Source organism: Cynocephalus volans, chromosome 10 (genome assembly GCF_027409185.1).
Source record: "Cynocephalus volans isolate mCynVol1 chromosome 10, mCynVol1.pri, whole genome shotgun sequence".
Lineage (NCBI taxonomy): Eukaryota > Metazoa > Chordata > Mammalia > Dermoptera > Cynocephalidae > Cynocephalus > Cynocephalus volans.
The window spans coordinates 74,130,687-74,148,937 of NC_084469.1; the positions used below are offsets into that span (position 1 = coordinate 74,130,687).

General features: G+C 53.0%; 1 protein-coding gene across 3 annotated transcripts in view; it reads right to left on the reverse strand.

Moving 5' to 3' along the window:
* Positions 1-7,252: 7,252 nt before the first annotated feature.
* The window catches only part of ADGRG1 (adhesion G protein-coupled receptor G1), a 41,317-nt gene continuing 30,318 nt past the window's right edge, over positions 7,253-18,251 (reverse strand). For all 3 annotated transcript variants that reach the window (XM_063110486.1, XM_063110485.1, XM_063110484.1), the window contains exons 4-14: positions 17,928-18,060; positions 17,104-17,251; positions 16,313-16,444; positions 15,845-15,961; positions 15,561-15,606; positions 15,213-15,316; positions 14,313-14,431; positions 12,671-12,939; positions 11,434-11,542; positions 10,348-10,616; positions 7,253-8,828 (exon numbers count right to left, since the gene is read on the reverse strand). In XM_063110486.1, the coding sequence (XP_062966556.1) occupies positions 8,698-8,828; positions 10,348-10,616; positions 11,434-11,542; positions 12,671-12,939; positions 14,313-14,431; positions 15,213-15,316; positions 15,561-15,606; positions 15,845-15,961; positions 16,313-16,444; positions 17,104-17,251; positions 17,928-18,060 (1,577 nt within the window). In that variant the 3' untranslated portion in view covers positions 7,253-8,697. The remainder of the gene's footprint in view (positions 8,829-10,347; positions 10,617-11,433; positions 11,543-12,670; positions 12,940-14,312; positions 14,432-15,212; positions 15,317-15,560; positions 15,607-15,844; positions 15,962-16,312; positions 16,445-17,103; positions 17,252-17,927; positions 18,061-18,251) is intronic.

The following is an 18,251-nucleotide window of genomic DNA, read 5'->3' on the forward strand; positions in this document are numbered from 1 at the left end:
GTCATACTGGTTTGCATCGATGTGTTCCTGACAGACATTTCTTGGCCCTTCAGTGGTCATTTCATCACCTAAGGGAGCGACGCAGAGTGTGAATGGGCTGGATAGGGAAGGGCGGTGCAGGGAAGGAGCTCAAGCTCCAGAGTGTGGTGGGCTGCAATCCCAGCTCCGTCCATCTGCACAAGCTGCGCACTTGATCTGGACTCATACCCTCCCTGGGTCTTGGTTTCCAAGATGAAATGAGATCTACTCTCCATCTCACAGGGCTGGTAGGATGCTTTGGGAAAAGCGTGTACAAAGGGTTTGGCACATGACTCTGTAGACGAAAGGTTTCATATGTTAGTGCTCAATAAAAGGTTTTATAAGTTAATGCTATTACTCCTTTACCTCCTCCTCTAGGGAGTCTGCGTGGCTTTTCACCGCTGTTTTATACCAGATCTTCCAAAGCCCTTGCAACTGTGGCCTCATGCTATAACCCTTGGATGTATCTGCCTTGGTTTGCCTCATTCTCCTTCATACACATTACAATCCTCGCATGTACCTCCTGGGGTAAGAAGAGCATAGAGCCAACTAAGGCCCCTGGGGCAGGATGACTTGAGCAAGGTCACCAGCTTGTTGCAGGGTGCTCCAGAGCCAGAGATGAGCTTTTGTGACTTCTAGTTCAGTTTCCTTTCACCTAATATAGAGCATGGAGTGGAAGCTTTGGGTCGCTTACCAGCTGTGTGTCCTCAGGCAAGTTATGGGGCTAATAAGACCTTCCTCGAAAGTTTTCGGGGAGGATTAGGGAAAATATATGTGAATGACATAGCTCATTGTAGGTGTTGAAAAAGTCATTATCATTTATTTCAGAAGATGAGAATTTCATTCTAAGACTGACTATATATTTACGTATTCATGTTGGATGTGTGCCTATGTTTACATATTTATCTGTCTCTCAACAAAAGTAATACTTGTATAGAGTTTAGAAATTTAAACCATACACAAGGACATAGAATGAAAAGTAAAAGTCCCTCCTCCTGCAGGTTCCAGGCCACCCTCCAGAGTTCACCGCATTTCCCAGTTTATTACACAGGCTTCCAGAAATTTTCTAGACATGTGCAAGTATTTATATGTAGATCATTTTAAAATTTACATGAATGGGATCGCTTAGTTATATATCTTGAAGAGCTTTCCATGTCATTCTTTATAGAGCTGATCCACCTCATTCTTTACGTAGTTGCATACTATCCCATTATATGGGTGTTGCGACACTTTCGACTAGTTCCCTCTTGGAGGACATTTAAGTTTTTGGTTTTCTGGTTTTTTTTCCTATCATGAACAATGCTGCCGTAAGAATTCTTGAGTTTTCATTTTTGTTAGCATGTGTTGAAAATTCATAGAAAATATTCCTATCACTGCAATTTCTGGGTCAAAAATGTATGTGCTTTTATAAATTGCTAGATTGCTAGGTATTATTGAATTTCCCTCCAAAAAAAAAAAAAAAGGCATCCCCACCAAAAAATGGGCAAGAGTGACTACCCACTTGCTTCTAATCCTAGATTTTACTAAACATTCACATTTTCACCAGTCTCAGAAGTCAAGTCGAATCTCATTTTAATTTAAGCAGGAGTTTGAGCATCTGTGTATTTGCTGGCTGCTTACACATCTTTTTCTGTGAACTGCTTTTTGTACCCTTTCTCCATTTGGGGGTGGGAAAGGGGTCTTGACTTACTGTGTATCTTTACTTTTCAGATTGGTACACCACGATCTGGGAGCTACCTCTGAGATGGGTAGTGCTGGGGGGTGAAGAGGGCAGGGGGACATTTGCTTTCCGTTTTTCATACTCTTCTCTGGTGTTTGATTTTTTTAAAAAAGTCATGCACAGTATTATTTTTACCATTTAAAACAAACCAGTTCATTTTTAATCATTAAGACAAAAAATAAAAGTCACGATAAAGATAATGGCAGAACAAAGTTAGAGTAGACATAGGGTAAAAAAAATAACATTTTAGAGTGGATTTTATAATAATTGGATCTTTTGTGACAATGGGCTTTTTTGTTTTGTTTTTTGGAGACTTGCCTGTACTGGGATCTGAACCCTTAGACCTTGGTGTTGTAACAGCGGGCTCTCACCAACTGAGCTAACAGGCTAAACGCAATGCTGTTTTACTTAGTTTGTAAAGGAACTTTAAATTTCTGTTAGTTTGTAAAGATATTGATGATACATCAATTCATGGCAAAGGTCAAGTGATAGATGAGTATGTATATAATATGATCCATGTTTGTGCTTTAAATAAAGGGGAGGAGGAGAGGAAGAGGAAGAGAGAGAGAGAAAGAGGGAAAAGAGAGGAGAGAGAGGAGAGGAGGGGATTGTCATCTCGAGGGGAGGTGCCCTTTTCTGTTGTCCCAGGCCCACAGTCTGCCTGAGGGGTTGCGAGTGGGTGCTAGGCGTGGGTGCAGGTGGCACACTGGTGGGTAATAACAGAGCCTCCCTCCAAGGTGCTGTGAATTTCAGTGCAGTCATGTAGGTGAAGCCCTCAGCAAGCCCCCAGCACAGAGAAGATTGTTAAATATCTTTTTCATAATTTTTTTTTTTTAAGGTGACTGGTAAGGGGATCTTAACCCTTGACTTTGCCCAAGTGAGCCAACCGGCCATCCCTATATGGGATCCGAACCCGTGGCCTTGGTGTTATCAGCACCACACTCTTCCAAGTGAGCCATGGGCCGGCCCTCATAATTATTTTTTGAAGATGTTGGAAGCATTTAGCCTAAACAAGGAGAAGCTGAATTCGGCCTGTGTGTGAGACGGTGCCCCCTCCCCCCATTGCACCAGACTGGCCCTGCAGTTGTCCACCCTGCTCTGCCCCAGAGGCTAGCCTCAATTTGGGTTCAGCAAATGGGGGATTAGCTGGAGGTCAGAGGGCAGGAGAAGGGTAGGGTGGATATTTGTCCCCCACCCTGCCCCCCATTGCCCCTTCAGCTCCTCCCTCCTTATCCACCGCCAGTGGACTGCTCCACCCTTCTGCAGACACAGGCTGTTCTCCAAGAGACCTGGTGACCGCTCCCTCCCTTCCCCTTCAGGAATACGTGCTGCTGAGAGCTGCCCTCAGGTGTCAGTCTTGCCAGCAACCACCCTCTTGTTCCCCTCACCCTGCCCACACCTTTGCAAAGTGTCTCTTTATTGAAGCACCTCCACTGCCCATAAGAGTCTGCATCTGCCTGTCGCTAGCCCAGTGCCCACATCGAGGCCCCCACAGTCCTGGGACTCCTTTGAATACCCTGTCACCCTGCTAAACCATGAGCCCCTTGAGGGCAGGGACCACATGGAACCAGGGAGCACAGGGCCTGGCACAGAGCAGAGGACACCATCCATGCTTCTTGAATGAAGGAATGAATGTGTGGATGGGCAAATGCGTGACTAACCCATAATATCTGCAGAGGGAGGAGTCTAACTTCCAGATACATCTCCCAAAGCTCCTCACATCAACTCACATGGATGATGCATTGCCCAGCCCAGAGTACCCACATCAGCATAGGGTAAATGCCATGGATGGCCCTTGGAGGAGCCTGGAAGACCCAACCAGAAAATTGCAGCTTTCAGGAAGGGACCAGAGTCCTTATGATGCCACTGAGACCTGATAACAGCCACCACCAGTTACTAAGTTAATTAATTACTCCATGCAGTGCTGCCTGACAGCCTGCTCTGGACCAGGGCCTCCCCAGGCCACTAGGAAGACAACACCGACCTTTTCCACCCGTCATTGTGCCTGGGACTGAACTTTGCACTTCACTCAATCTCCCAGCATTTGAAGAGAAGAGGATTCGTTGAAGCTCAAAGAGGCTGATCCATGTGGCCAAAGTCACACGGCCACATGCTGAACAGACACACAGGGAGATAGACACGCAGGGCGCTGAGATGGGAGCTCTCAGAAGCGAGCACACTCCTCTGCCTGAGGGAGCAGCCAGGGAACGTCAATAGAGTAGCCAGGTGGGCAAGGGGTGAGGGCAGCTTTCCTGGGAGAGAGGACAGCAAGGGCAAGGCCTGGGTCCTTCAACTGCCTCTGGAGAACCACCACATGTTTGCATGTGAGACCCGGATGTGAAGGCATGGGAGGAGTGTGGGTCCCAGCTCAGGTCACTGAGGACCATGGGGCCATTGTCAGGACAGGGACAGGGAGCAGTGTAGGGTGGTGTGTACAGGGGAGGGCCAGATGAACAGGATGCAAGCCCTGTCTGGCCTCAGCTTCCTCAGGGTTCTGACCCCCTTCCCGAGGAGCTCAGAGGCCGGCTGGAAAATAGCTTGTCCAGGGAGCCATGGCCAGAGAGCACTCTCCATCTTACCCCATCTCCAGGGCATAGTGGGGAGACTAAGGCTATCCGAGACCCAGTGCTGAGCAAGGTTTGTCAGGACAACAGGACTGACCCAGAGGGGCAAGGCTAAAGGAAGTGCTAAGGTGGTCAGGCTGGGGTCCTTGGAGGACATGTTCCAGATACCTGACTCCTCACGCCCTCCCGTCCCTGTCCCTGTCCATGGCTCCACCGCGCCCCCATCCCTGTCTCCTCTGCACAGCAGGGTCTCCCAGGCTTGGCAGGAGGGGGTGAGGAGCCAAGTGCTCACCTGAGCCCAGGAGCAGGACGAACAGGGTCCCCAGGACCCAGGGTGTCACCATCCTCGGTCAGCCTTGCCCACGCCAGCTGGAGCCCTGCAGCTGTCTGGCCGTCTGATCCCAGGCTCTGCCGAGCTGGCCTGCCCCCACCCTTGCCGCCCCACTGCTTCCTGTGGCCTCTTTCTCATGCTTCCTGCTCAATGGCTCCATCAGTTGGATTGTGAAAGGTGAATGTGGGGAACTGGGCAGTGCTCCGAGCCTCACCCCACTCCTGAGCCCACCTGCAGAGGGAGCTGCTGAACCCACCCAGGAGTGCTCCCAGGGCCCTGCTGAGGTGGGTGCATGGGGCTGGGGTCCAGCAGCCATAGAGGCCTCCACAATGGAGAAGACCCCAAGGGAATCAGTGATGAACACAGGCTTTAGAGTCAGGCACATCTACTCAGACCCCTCCTCTTGCAAGCTGGGGGCCACTCTGAGCCTGTTTCCTCTTGTGTAAAGTGGAGACAGCAATGGGGCTGCCTCCTAGGGCTGTGTCAGGGATTGATGAGACCTGTAATATGCTGGGAACAAAGCCTGACTGTAGGGATGAGGACGAGGATGTGGTGGTGCCCATGGTTTGAACAAGGTGGGACTCAAGCCCACCTCTGCTGGGGTCCTGGGAGGAGAGGATGAATTGGCCCTGCAGGACCTGAGTCTCCCCCATCAGGCTAGATAACAGGAGGGACAGTGAGGCAGGATGGTGGGGGACAGGAGTGTGGGCTCTGGGTGTTGGTCAGGCCTGGACTGATGCCCATCCCAGCCACTTTCTGGCTGGGTGACCTGGTATGAGTTGTCTGCCTCTCTGAGCTGCTCACGAGGCCTGTGAAGAACCCATGGGAGGATACATGTGGAATTGCTCAGGTGGTGGGTGTGACCATTGCTATCGCTATCACTTTATAATCACCAGTACCATGAAATCATTATCATCCCCGGCTGGTCACCACTGACCCTGGCAGGAAATGGGGGCAGCAAACACACATGGGCTTCAGCCTGATGGGAGGGGTAGGGCTGACCACTCAGGCTCCAACCCTGGGGTCCCAAGGAAGCCGTGTGCAAGCCGTGCCAAGGTGTTTGACGTGATCCTGTGGCCACTTGGAAATCAGAAAGTGAAAGGTACCCCTCAGGCCTGCAGGGCCAGAGCTTGCCCTGCTTGCCTAGGGTCTGATTGGAGAGCTGCCCGGCCCCAGCTGGCCTGTGTTTCCCCTTCCTCCCCTGCTGAGCACTCTGGGCCTGGGGAGAGGTAGGAAGGAAATGGCGGGGTCATTCATGGGGGTTGGGGAGGCAGGTGGGACTCTGGCATGGAGCAGCAGGTCAGAACCCAGGGGTTCCTGAGCCCCAGAAACTTCCTCAGCAGGGAAGGCCGGGAGGTGCATTAGAACTGCCAGGCATGCTTCTCCTCCCCACCCAGCCGGCCTTCCCCTGGAAGACCTCCTTCCCTCCCAGCTGAGATGTGGACTGTGGCATGCTGGGCCCACCTCAGAGGAGCTCATGGATGCCAATTTGTGAAGAAAGGCCTGGAGATCTGCAGACAGGGACAAAGCGTCCAGCCTACCCAGGAAGCCAGGACCAGAGCAGCTGGGAGAGTGGCAGGCCACCTCCCCCTACAGCCCTTCTCTAAAAGACACCCCTCCTAGGACCCAGGAGGTCAGGGACTGGCCTAGAGTCAATTACAGAGCCCTGGACCCTCAAATCCCAGGGCAAACAGAACCATAGTGTCCCCTTTGGCCGCCTCTTACCCCCAGCTTATCTCAACAGCTCCAGGTGAGCAAGGCCTCAAGCCCTCTGGCCAGACCCGCCAGCATTCACCCCTCAGGAAGAGGGCACTGCCAGTCCATGCCTGCTACCAAGGTGGCCTCACCCCCATCCTGCCCAGTGCCAGAGACCCATGCCTCCTTCCCCTGCCCAAGCTCCCCCTGGAGCGGCCAGGAGAGGAAGGAGGAAACTGCGGAGGGGAGGCGCGGGTGTGGACGCCGAGCTTTGATTTACACTGCACTGGAATCTTATACCTGAAAGCAAAGAGCAACGTCAAACATGAGTGTTCTCCTAATTGAGGGGGGAAGAAACCTACGAGATCTGCCTAACCCATGTCACAAGATGGGGAGGAGGGATTTGGCAGAACAAGGTCAAGGGTGGGGTGGGAGAAAAGCCCAATCATTTCATTCTTGCAGCCCACCTGCTTTAGACTAGTCAATAAACTGGTTTATACATCACATGCCCAGGCAAGGCTGAATTCAGCCTCTCAATGTGATCTCTTTGGCCAGAATATTTTTTGGATTTGTACAGATTTTTAAATGAGATTTCACACCACAATCTGGATTTCTCATTTTTCATAAAAGGTAGGTAGGTCCTCATTCCTGCAAGACAGTGACTAGCGGCTGCCCCCTCAGCATGGGGTTTATAATCTCCAGATGACCACAGACCCCACCACTCCACATTGCCTCCCCAGCACTGACACAAAGTTGCCATTTATCCTCCCCTTTGCCAGGTTTGATAAGGGTTCCAGCAGTTTGTTTTTTCTTTTCCCCACCCACACACAGCCCTTTCTCTTGTTCATGTTTTCTGATTGGCCCTAAGGTGTTTGTATGAGTGGCTGTTTTAATAGAGGCACAGGAAAAAGCTCAGAAGGAAATGCTCCAAAATATTTCTACTGGTTTGTTAGGCAATAAGACAGCTAATTTTTATTTTTCTCCTTGTTACTCTTCTACAGTTTCCAAGTTCTCTACAATGAACATGTACTTCTCTTTAATATCAAAAGACAAATGAATTGGTACTTAAAAAGAACATTCTCCCTATCTTAAAGGCTGAGATCAAGGGCAAATGCTACCTCCTGCAGGAAGTCTTCCTAGATTCCCAGCCAGAAATGATGGCTCCTGGACTCGGTTCCTGTAGCTCCAAAAGCTCATGCCCCACACATCAGACTGAAGGTTCATAGGGGAAGCAACCAGGTCTGGTCATTTGTGTCCCTACCAGCTAGCAGAGGCTGGTGATTGACTAGTGTGTGCTTGTTAGACGGAATTAGCCATGATGGGCTGCTGGGTATGCCAGGGCCATTTGCAGAGATTTGGAGATGACCCATTAGGAGAGCACCAGGCCCTAGGCCATTGTCACTGGAGGAGTTATGTCCCAGTCTTTGGAGCGCTGAGATGGAAACGAGACAAGACTGTTACGTTCCTTAGATCTAGCCACAAGAAGGCTTCTGGAGAGGCTGAGGGCCCCTTTGAGGTGTGTACAAGGGTGATACAGCTCAGAGAGAGGCCCAGATGGACAGATGGACCTAACCCCATCCAGGCATCGATATTAAGCCTGAGTAAGGGCAGGCCAAGGCCTATGCAGTAGATAAATGTTTACAGCAGGCACCAGGTGGCTCTTGGCAACCACTACCCAAAATACAGCATTGGAATTGGGGACCCCAAGCTGTGAGTGGAGCACTAGGGAGACCACAGGAGAGGAGGGGAGGACCTGGGAAGAAAGAGGGAGGACTGGGGCAGCTGACAGAGGGAGAGGGCCCTGGGGTCAGTCAGAGGTAGGCGAGCAGTTGCTGTGCTCTGGGGAGGGGACACCTCCTCCTCCAGGGGTCTGACTCCAAAGCTCTACCCTAGATACCACACTTAGGTTAAAATGTCAGGGGCTGCAAAGTGCCCACATGGTGACCACCAGAGACAGAGCAGCCACAGCCGCTTTTCTCTCCTGGGCAAGGGCACAGGGCTGAGGATGTACCAGGCCTCCAAAATCCAAGGCCTGACACTAGGGCCTGTGGGCCTCAACCCCCAGCAACAAGGGCTGGGCCTGGGGTGGTAAGAAAAGCCCCAGGTTAGGACAGCCCCATAACCAGCATGGCGGTGCACTCCTGAGCCCTTGGGAGCTGGACCCAAGAACCGAATAGTCCCTGAGGCCAATTCAGAAGGCCAGCCTAGAGTCTGGCAGCCATGGCAACTGCCCCATCCCTCCAAGGTCCATAGGCTTTCTCAAGTGTCCGACTGACTGGCCAAGGGCTGGGCCCGGCTGCGGGGGCCACAGGCAGTGTGAGGGGAGGCCGTGTCTCTGCTTCCTCACACCGGGCAGGTGGGCTGGAGGCCTAGATGCGGCTGGACGAGGTGCTGCCCGAGCTAATGGGGAGCCTGGCGCTGTCCGAGTTGCTCTTCAGAGGGGAAGGGCGGCCGCGGGCCTGCAGCTGCATGGACCAGTACCAGAGGAAGATGAGGAAGCCTGTGGGCAGCAAGGGGCACAGGGTTCAGCAGGCGGGTGCAAGCCAGTCCCCCACCCCCAGCCTTCCTCTTCTCTCCCAGAGCCGCCTTGACTCAGACCTACCCCACCTCCTCCCCCAGACTTCTCCCAACACATGCCATGGGCACCACGTGATCCAGGGGGTGCCTACTATGTGCCTGATGGCCAGGCACTGTGCCAACTCCCTGGGCATCACCTCATGGTATTCTCTCAAGATTCCTATGAGTGAGTCCTATTCGTTACTATTCTGTTTCACAAATGAGGAAACAGGCCCAGGAAGGCCCCACTAAGGGGCTCAGCAGAGTCAGCAGTGAGACTGTGGTGATCAGGCTCCAGAGCCCCCTCATTTAAGCACTGTGCAATATCGCTCTCCCTACAAATAATGCTACTGTAATTTATTAACAGCTCAATAAATGTTTATGTGAATGCATGGGCTTTACTTACAATCCTCACAGAGTCCTCTTTATTTCACAGGTGAGAAAATGAAGACTCCAAAGTTAAAAAACTGGAGTTTGGTAACATCTTCCCCTCTCCCTCAACCCCTACTCTAGTTCTGTGGTGACTGAGTGGGAGGCTGGCCTTGAAACCCCACATGAGCCCCTGCACCTGGCCATGCAACCCCTCCACATTCAGCAAGGCCAAGAACAGTGGTGGGGGGTAGGGGGAGGTGTGCGAGTGTGTCTGAATGACGTGGGAAGGCAGGGTACAGAGGGGTGCAGGTAGGGCAGGAAGGGACTTTGTTGGCATCAAGCCAGAGCCCTTACAGTCCTGCACCACACTTGCTACCCTTCAGCCACACTCTTCCTCACTCCGCACACAACCTTGTTCCAGCCTCAGGACTTTTGCTCTTGCTTCTCCATCTGCCTGGAGCTCTCTTCCCTAGACCAGGGCTCCTCAACCTGTAATGTGCACATGAATCCCCCCGGGGCATCTTGTTAAAATGCAAATTCTGATTCAGCAGGTCTGGGGTGGGCCAGATTCTGTGTTTCTAACAAACTCCCAATGATGTTGCTGGTCTGTGGACCACACTTGGAGTAACGAGGCCCTAGATCTCTCCGTAGATGGATCTTTCTGTTATCCTCAAGTGTCTCCAATACAGAGAAGCCTCCCCAGCCACCTTCCCTAAGTGTCTCCCACCCTACCTCAGGCCCTGTATGTCACATTCCCCGCTATCACTAGCCCCCTCCCTGAGATGGCCTTTGATGGCTGTGTGCTTGCTTGCTCATGCTCAGTCTTCCCCACTAGAGTGGAGCTTCATAAGCAAGGCCCTCACCAAACCAGCTCACCACTGTAGCCCCAAGCCTTAGCATAAGGCCTACACATAGTAGGTGCGCAATAAAGACTTGTCGACCGTGGCCTGGATGCCCCTATTTCATGAATGGAAAGACTGAGGCCCAGAGAAGGGAAGCCTTCAGATTCCCTGGGTCACCTCCTTCCTTGCCCTGTGCTCCTTGTTTAGGCTCCCTGCCTAGCTCTGGGGCTGAGTCATCTTCATACCTACCTTGGAAGGAGGTGATGATGCTGAAGAGATAGAGAATGACAAGCTGGAAGGTGCCAGAAGCAAAGGAGAAGAAGACCAAGGCCCAGGGCAGGCCAAGGACCAGGCTGAGGCCCAGCAGTGTCACCACATGGGGCCACTTTTGGGTGTGTGAGCGTAACCGTAGGATCTGCACCACCATGGTGCCCAGCATGGCCATGTTGAACAGAAATACCAGGCTGAAGAGGCCCAGGTTGGTGACATAGCTGACCAGGGAGTCCCGAATCCAGCACCTGTGGACAAGGGTGTGAGGGCTGAGCACACAGCTGGGCTGGGGAAGCATTTCCATGGTTGTCATCATGTTTGTCTTCATGATTACTCATGGCTTATGGCAAGTGATGCTTGCTTTCTATTTATAGTGATACAATTTTTAAAAAATGCACTTAACAAATCAGATGATTTAAAGAAAAATATTAAGTAAGTAATGATACAGATAGTACAAAGGTAAGACAAAAATCACTGTGTAGTGATGTGAAGGGATTAAAATTTCAAAAACACTGAACCAATGGAAAAAAATCTTTCCCAATCTGGAGCTCAGGAATGCTGGCTTCCAGTCTAGGTTCAGAGGGATCCACAGGCAAGGCCACAACCAGCCTGGGTAAATTAGGTGAGTGGAGGGTGACTAGCTATTAGCCCTACTTGTCACCCAGCTCGGTACCCTTGAGCAGTGCACTGGCCCTCATTGTGGCCAAGAGAGAATCCCTACCCTCTCTAGGCCTCAGTCTTTCCATCTGCCTGGGGAAACAGGAGTGAAGCAAAGAAACATGGTGGTGCTCATCTGCTCCCACCCATAGCCCCTTCACAAATGAAGAAACTGAGGCTCAGAGAATGGCCAGGACCTGTTCAAGGTCACTGGCAAGTGAGTGGAGGACCCAGGCCTAATTCAACCCCCATGACCCTTAGCCCAGTGTTCCAGCCACTGCCAGACCAATACCTCCAGTATACTGGAACCAGGAGTCTCCTGGCCAACATAGCCCAGACCCAGGCTGCTCTCTGGCCTTTGCACCCAGAAGTCTGCATTCCTGCCCCCCACCTCACATAGCCACTCACATGGAAGGGTAGATGACACTCTCTGGAGTCCTGTGCACAGCCAAGATGATGAGGCCATAGTTATTTACATCCACCAGTGCCACCAAGGTCACCAGGAAGATGGGCAAGCCTGAGGACAGCAAAGTGTGGAGTTTCACATCTCATACTCTGAAGCCCACGCCTCCCCAGCCTTCAGGTGGGTCTAGGGGGTGAGACCCCCTCCCAGGCCTGTGCTCCCAGAGCCTCCCCCACCAGACCCCATCTGGGTAAGGTCCAACAAGCATGGACCCTCCCTTTCTCCATTCCAGTTTGGGTTTCTCATGAGAGGAGGGCATTTCTCCTGACCTTACCCCTGCCCCCTCACCACCCTGGGTGCCCATAGGAGAACGGGCCTGCAGTTCCCTGCTGAGGGGCTGGATGTCACAAGAGGGGAGGAGCAGACAGGACATTGATTGGGTGGGGTTCGAGGTGACAGCAAGAGTTTTGTCCCCAGGGATGTCTACACTCGACCTTCACCTCATCCATTAGGTGGCGATTGAAATTTCCCTGGAGGAGGTAACCCACCTCCAAATACCTGGGTCCTGACACAGAGCCCACTCAAGGGATTTCACGCAAATGGAGGAGGAAACAAGGAGGGGCCCAACAAGAAATACAGGAGGAGTGGGGTTAGGGACATGTGGAGGTTGGGGGTCTGCACAATGTCCAGAAAGATTTGTTGTGTGAGCCCCTGGGCTCTGGGTCTGACATGAGAGGTCTGGGCCATAGGCGGATTGGACTGTTGGCCAAGAACAAAATGTCAAAGCCATAGGGAATCTGTTAGCTGAGTCTCAGGGGGATCTACAGGCAGGGCCACTGACAACCTGAGTGAATTAGGTGAGTGAAAGAGGACTGGATTTCAGCTGCATTCATCTCCCAGCTGGGGGTCTTTGAGCAGTGCCCAACCTGCACATCCATATGTGGTGGCCTTGCCTGCAAATCCCTCTTTTAATCGAATGAGCAACGTGGAGGATTTGGAAGTGTTTCTTGGGGACAGGGCTCACCATTTCATCTTCCTAAAGAGGACCTTGACCCAGTCAAGGTGAAGGACCCCTGAGGATGGGTGGGTGAAGGAAGTACTGAGGGAAGTCAGAGAGATAAGTAAGGAAGCAGAACCAGGCACCTATGTTTTGCTAGGAGCTGAGTGGGAGAGGCGGATGTGCAGGGCCCACTAACAGCCCCCTCCTGAGCCAGGAAGAGACCCTCACTCCCACCCACTTACCCCAGCCCACAATGCTCAGCTTGAACAGGTAGCCAGGGACGTAGGTGTCAAAGACCTCGACCACGAGTCGGTAGAGGTTATAGCCCTCAAGGCCCATCCAGGAGAGGCAGGCGAGCAGGGAGAAGTGCAGGAAGATAGCGCTGGCACAGCAGCCACCTTCAGAGCCGGTCAGGGCCACTGGCTCACTGAGCAGGAAGCTCACGTCCAACAGGAAGACGGCCAGCAGCAGGTTCATGTGCACCTTGATGGTGTAATCCCGAGACTTCCTCCTGTGCAGGGGCAGGGGCACCTTGGTGGGCCAGTGTGGAAAGGCAGGGAGGAAGGGTGTGCCCACTTCTCCTCCTCCTCCTCCAGGCAGCCTTCCCGGCCTACACATAGGCTTGGGCACCATGTGCACAATTAACACTAGTCTTAGCCAGGCAGAGTGTGGAACACAAATCAGCCACTACAATAAACCAGACAGATGATCCCAAAGTCAGAGAGGAAAGACTTCATTGTTTTTACTGTTTTGGAGAATCCATGCCATTCTTGGTCTGCATCTGCCTGTCTGCACGACTGTGTGTCTGCATCTGTGAGTGTAGGATGTGCGCATCTGTCCATCTGCATGCTCGCAAGTCCGTGTGTGCACATCCCACCCGTTCCCACTCCGGGATTCTAAGGGGTCCTAGCAGGTGCAGCAGAACATGCAAGCCCCAGTGTCACTGTCCTGAATTCCCACCCCCACCCTGTTCCTAACTCGTGGTACCACCTTGGGCTGGTCCCTTCCCCTGAGACTCTTAGTCTCCTCATCTGTGAAGTAGAAGGATGGCATAGATAAGAAGCTAAATTCCTAACTGTCCCTGTGTCCTTGGGGGCATTTGTGGTCAATAAGGTGTTAGGGGGCTCCTGCCCCTGCCTCCAGCCTTCCACTGAGCCATCACCTGTCCCTCCTCATCACCGTCACTTAGCCCCCATGCGCACAGCTGTGGACACACACGACACAGTCATATATGCACACACATGCGCCCCCCCTCCTCCTGGTCAAGGACAGTGAGGACACCCTGAGTGTCCCCAAAACTAAAGGTGTCTCTTCTCTACCCCAAAGGGCCCAGGGCCTGATTGCAAGTGAATCCCAATTTAGGCCAAGTCAAGCACTGACCATCTGACAACTTCTGCCACTTCCTTGTCGTGTGACCTCAGGCAAACGACTCACCCCCTCTGAGCACTCCTTCATAGGGCCATTGTGAGGATGAATCTGGTTTATACTTGTAAAGCACTCAGAACAATGAATGGCAGGTGGGAAGCTCAATGCAAGTGTTAACTATTATCACTATCATTACCATTACACTATTAAGTGTACCCACTGGTCTCACATCTGATTATTCAAAGGCAGAAATAAAGATTCTTATATGAACTCTCCCAATTTTAAATGTTGGCAATTAATTAAAATTTGTAAATGCTATCCAACTACCACAGATCCGAAGATAAAATGTGACCCCCCAGAACTCAGACTGCACCCCCACAGCTCCCCCAAATATACACACATTTTGTGGTCGGTAGGATGGGCCAATCTCCAGGGCGAGTCTCCACAACTGTGGGGTCCTGCCCTGGGGTGTGGAATGGAGGTCCTCTTCCCCTCACCCCACCCCTTCCCAGGCCCTACCTGGAGCAAAGGTAGGCAGCGATGGTGAGGACGCAGGCCAGGGCAGAGACGACACAGCCCACGTAGGAGAGGAGGGTCAGGTAGTGCCTGTGTACTGCGTCCACCTCCACAGAGGAGACCTGCACCCAGGAGACAGGCCAGGGCTGGCCTCAGGGTCCCCAACTCAACATTAAGGGTTTGCCCTAGATGAGGGGCTAACCTGTGGTCTCTGATGGGTCTTGGGAACCTATAAACCCCCTCTCCTAACTGAGCAGAATGTGGTCCTGTGAGCGCATTTTTCTGGAAGGGAGTCTATAGCTTTCACCGCCCTCTCAGATGAGTCCCTGACTCACAAAGACTAAGACCCCTTCACCAGAGAAGCCGCTTCCTGTCCTGGCAGTAACTATTTTTCTATAACAGTCAATATGGGAAAAGGTTTCCTGTGAGGGTGTGAGCTCCCCACCCCCAGGGGTGTTCAAGCCACAGAGAGAACCCTAAGATTCTGAGCATGAGCCTGGGACACAAAGCTTCTGAGATTTGTTGGGCACTGGAGCCCACCTCAGGGGCCTCCATGCTGGGCCTCAGCATCCACTCAAGGTCTCATTAGAAACACACTCCAGGCTCCAGCCCTGTGGAATCAGGATCCTAGGTCAGGACCAGGAATCTGCATTTTTATCACACCTTAAAATGTGAGAATAAAGAGCAAGGGCTTTACAGACCAGTTCTTTCACTTACTAGCTGTGTGACCTTGGATAAATTGCTTAACCTCTCTGAGCCTTAATTTCCTTATCTATAAAATGGGATACCACCAGGAGATACCTTGGAGGGTTGTAATGAGGAATACTTAATACGTGAAGAGTGCTAGCACAGAACAAGAGCTGGGCCTGTGGTGTGGCTTTGAGGCCAGAAGGGCCCACTCACCATCAGCACTGCAAAGTAGGTCAGGTGGTTGCAGAAGCAGGACGTCTCAGTTTCTCTCCTGATGGTCTCACACCCAGCATTGCTCCAACTCCCTGGGCCACTCACTGAGAAGGGAACAGTACAGGGCTCTGATCAAGCTCAGTCCCCTAGCACCCCATTATACCTACCCCCCCCCCCCCCCCGCCCAATGCAAGATTGTGTCATTCTTCCAAACCTTTGCTCCCCCTGGCAGATCCTTAGTCTGCCATCTCCAGGAAGCTCTCCCTGATTAACCACACCTCCCCCACCCTCCAGGACCCCATTTCTCCTCCAGATACTTGTTCAGCCCAGAGATCCCTCCACACTCACATGTTGGGTCTTCAACCCAGAATACACATTGTAGAGTCACGTTCTTCTACGGGGACAAGAAAGAAGGAGAGTGGATCCCATGACAGTCCACCCTTTATGGACCAGGCAGAGGAAGTATAGAACAGTGTCAAGCCATTGCCCACCCCATTTGGATCCAACTAGTCAGTGCCCTCAACCAGGCAATCTTTTTATTAAAGACAAATGAGTCAGGAGGGACAAGGGAGGGGAGGAGGATATGGCTAAGCAGAAACCGTTGTCCCCTCGGTTGGTTTGCTCACACTCACCGGCTGTGGCTGGTGCTGGAAGGTGATCACCACGGGCTCCGGGAGGTTGGCTACTTTGGTGTTCTGCACGACGATACCCAGGACCTTCTCACCCAAGACTTGGCTGGAATTCTTGTCCTAGACGGATGGGGTAAAGGGAAAAGAGTAGGAAGGGGGTTCAGGGCTGAGAAGAAAGTCCCAGAAGTTAGTCCCCTCGCCTCTCTAGACCCTGGTCTCTCTTAGCATATCGCTCTGAGATGCTGAGTCTCCCTCTGGAACCAATTCTTGCAATGGAGTCATTTATGCCGTAGTGAGAACAACGCCACTTAGACCTCTCACGGGGAGATCTGCACATTGCAGTCCAAGTTCTGACTTTACAAGGAAGGCTTTGACCCCTGGAGGATGGAGCTTGGCTGCACGCCTTCTTGCCTCTCTGGCAGACAAAAACTTCTTTCCCCAGGGGAGGGTACATGGCTGAGGGTCCCATACCTGAAACAGGGCTTGGCTGCTGAAGTCCACCAGGAGGAGTCTCTTCTCCGCCTCCCCTCTCCGGCCTTTGGTCCTCTGGAAGAGTGCACGGGGCAGCAGCACCGAGTACTCCCGGACCTCGCTCTGCTCTTTCTGCAGACCAGAGTCCCTTTAGGACCCCAGGTCTACCTCCCCAACATACACACACCTTCAGGACCCCCAGATCCACCTCCACAGCACACACATTCCTTCCTGGACACTGCCATCTCTAAGCCCATCTCCCAGGAAGTCATGCCTGACTCACGATGGCCCTTCTCATCCCTCCCTTCCTTGGCACCAGCTCTGGCTTGGAAGCCTTGAGGTTATAACCCAGGAGCAAACAGGTCTGCGAGAACCACGTGGTGTTCTGCTGTTTGGGGCTTCAGATGACAACTCTGCCTATAGTGGCCTGGTATGGTGGCCATATGGGCAGTGTGTGTGGCTCTCAAGGAGCCAGACCCACTCAAGGGGCAGTCTCAAGACAGGGGGGCATGGACAGACATTTGAGGTTGGTCTTCTGTCCACACAGGTGTGCCCCAGGTGCCCCTGGCGCAAGTAGCAGGTGCCCCCCACTGACACCTCTGCCCCCACCCTGTGCCAGGAAGGGTTCTCAGGACCATGTCGTAACCACTGACTGAGGAGGGTTATCCTTGGGCCTGGAACCTTCCAGGGAGGCCCCAGGGAGAGGCCAAGGTGGGGGTGCTGCACTGCGGGAAGTGTTCACAGCCTCTGCCTCCCACCGGCCCTGGCCCAGGCCTGAGCCCAAGCCTGACCTCCTGCTGGGAGTGGATGTGCAGGTCCTGGAGGCTGGCTGTGGGCTGGAGTTTCCACACCGTGGCGTTGACCCGGTCCTCCTCAAAGGACACCGTGTCCCCCGTGAATCTCACAGAGGTCAGCTTCGACTCCAGGCTCTGCAGCTGCCTGGCAGGGAGGAGAGAGAGGGAGGTGACTGGGGAAGGGGATCCAGGCCAGCAGGGAGACTGAGGCAGAGAGAAGGGACTCTGGCAGATACACAGGAGAGAGGCAGAGACAAAGAGGGCAGAAAGGAGGTGGGGGAGAGAAGAGGGGACAAAAGAGAAAAACAGCCAGCTGAGTGCAGGAGAGAAAGCATGGCCCCATGAAGGCAGATGGGCAGAGGAAGCTGGGTCCTCGGAGCAAACAGGAGAGGGGGAGAAATGGTGGAGTGGGGCGGGCTGTCCTGGGACTCAGCACACCGTGTTCTGGCCCAGTTCTGCCTGCGCTGACCTGCGCAGTGACCCTGGAGCAGCCCTACCCATCTCTGAGCCTCCGTCTGCTGAGCTCTAAAATGCACTGACCGCTTCTCTTTTACTGGTGAGGAGGAGGGCTTGGGTGCAGCTTTCTTGGGATGCTGGGTGTCATATTTGTTTTTACTGATTCAGATGGGTGAGGTACTTGGTCTCAGGGCCTGTATCTCAACTCCCCAGGAGGAGATGGCAAGACCAGCAGAAGTCCAGGGAACATTCCAGCCCCAGGGAAGGCCTCCAGCTGGCTTCCCATCCATGTCCCTACCCTGCTGGGGGCCAGATCTGCTGGACGCCTCCTCCTCTCCCCTCACAACCTGGGTAGCCACACTCACTGGCTGGCGGGGCGGGGCGAGGGCCGCCTGGAGGTCTTCCCCGGATGCTTCAGGAGCTGGCTGAGCAGCTGCAGGTCCCTCTTCAGCTCACACATGTCCACTGAGGCATTGTGGGAGGCCTTCTGGGGAGGATCTGGAGAGGGTGGATAGACCCACCTGAGGCTACTGACTGAGGAGCCGGGCCACACACACTGTACTCCTGTGTCAGCCTCATGACTCTGAATGCTTCTATCTCCACTTTACGGAAGAGGAAACTGAGGCTCCAAGAAGTGGAGAGAACTCCCCCAAGGTCACCCAGAGCTGAGGCCAGCCAAGTAGAGGCTC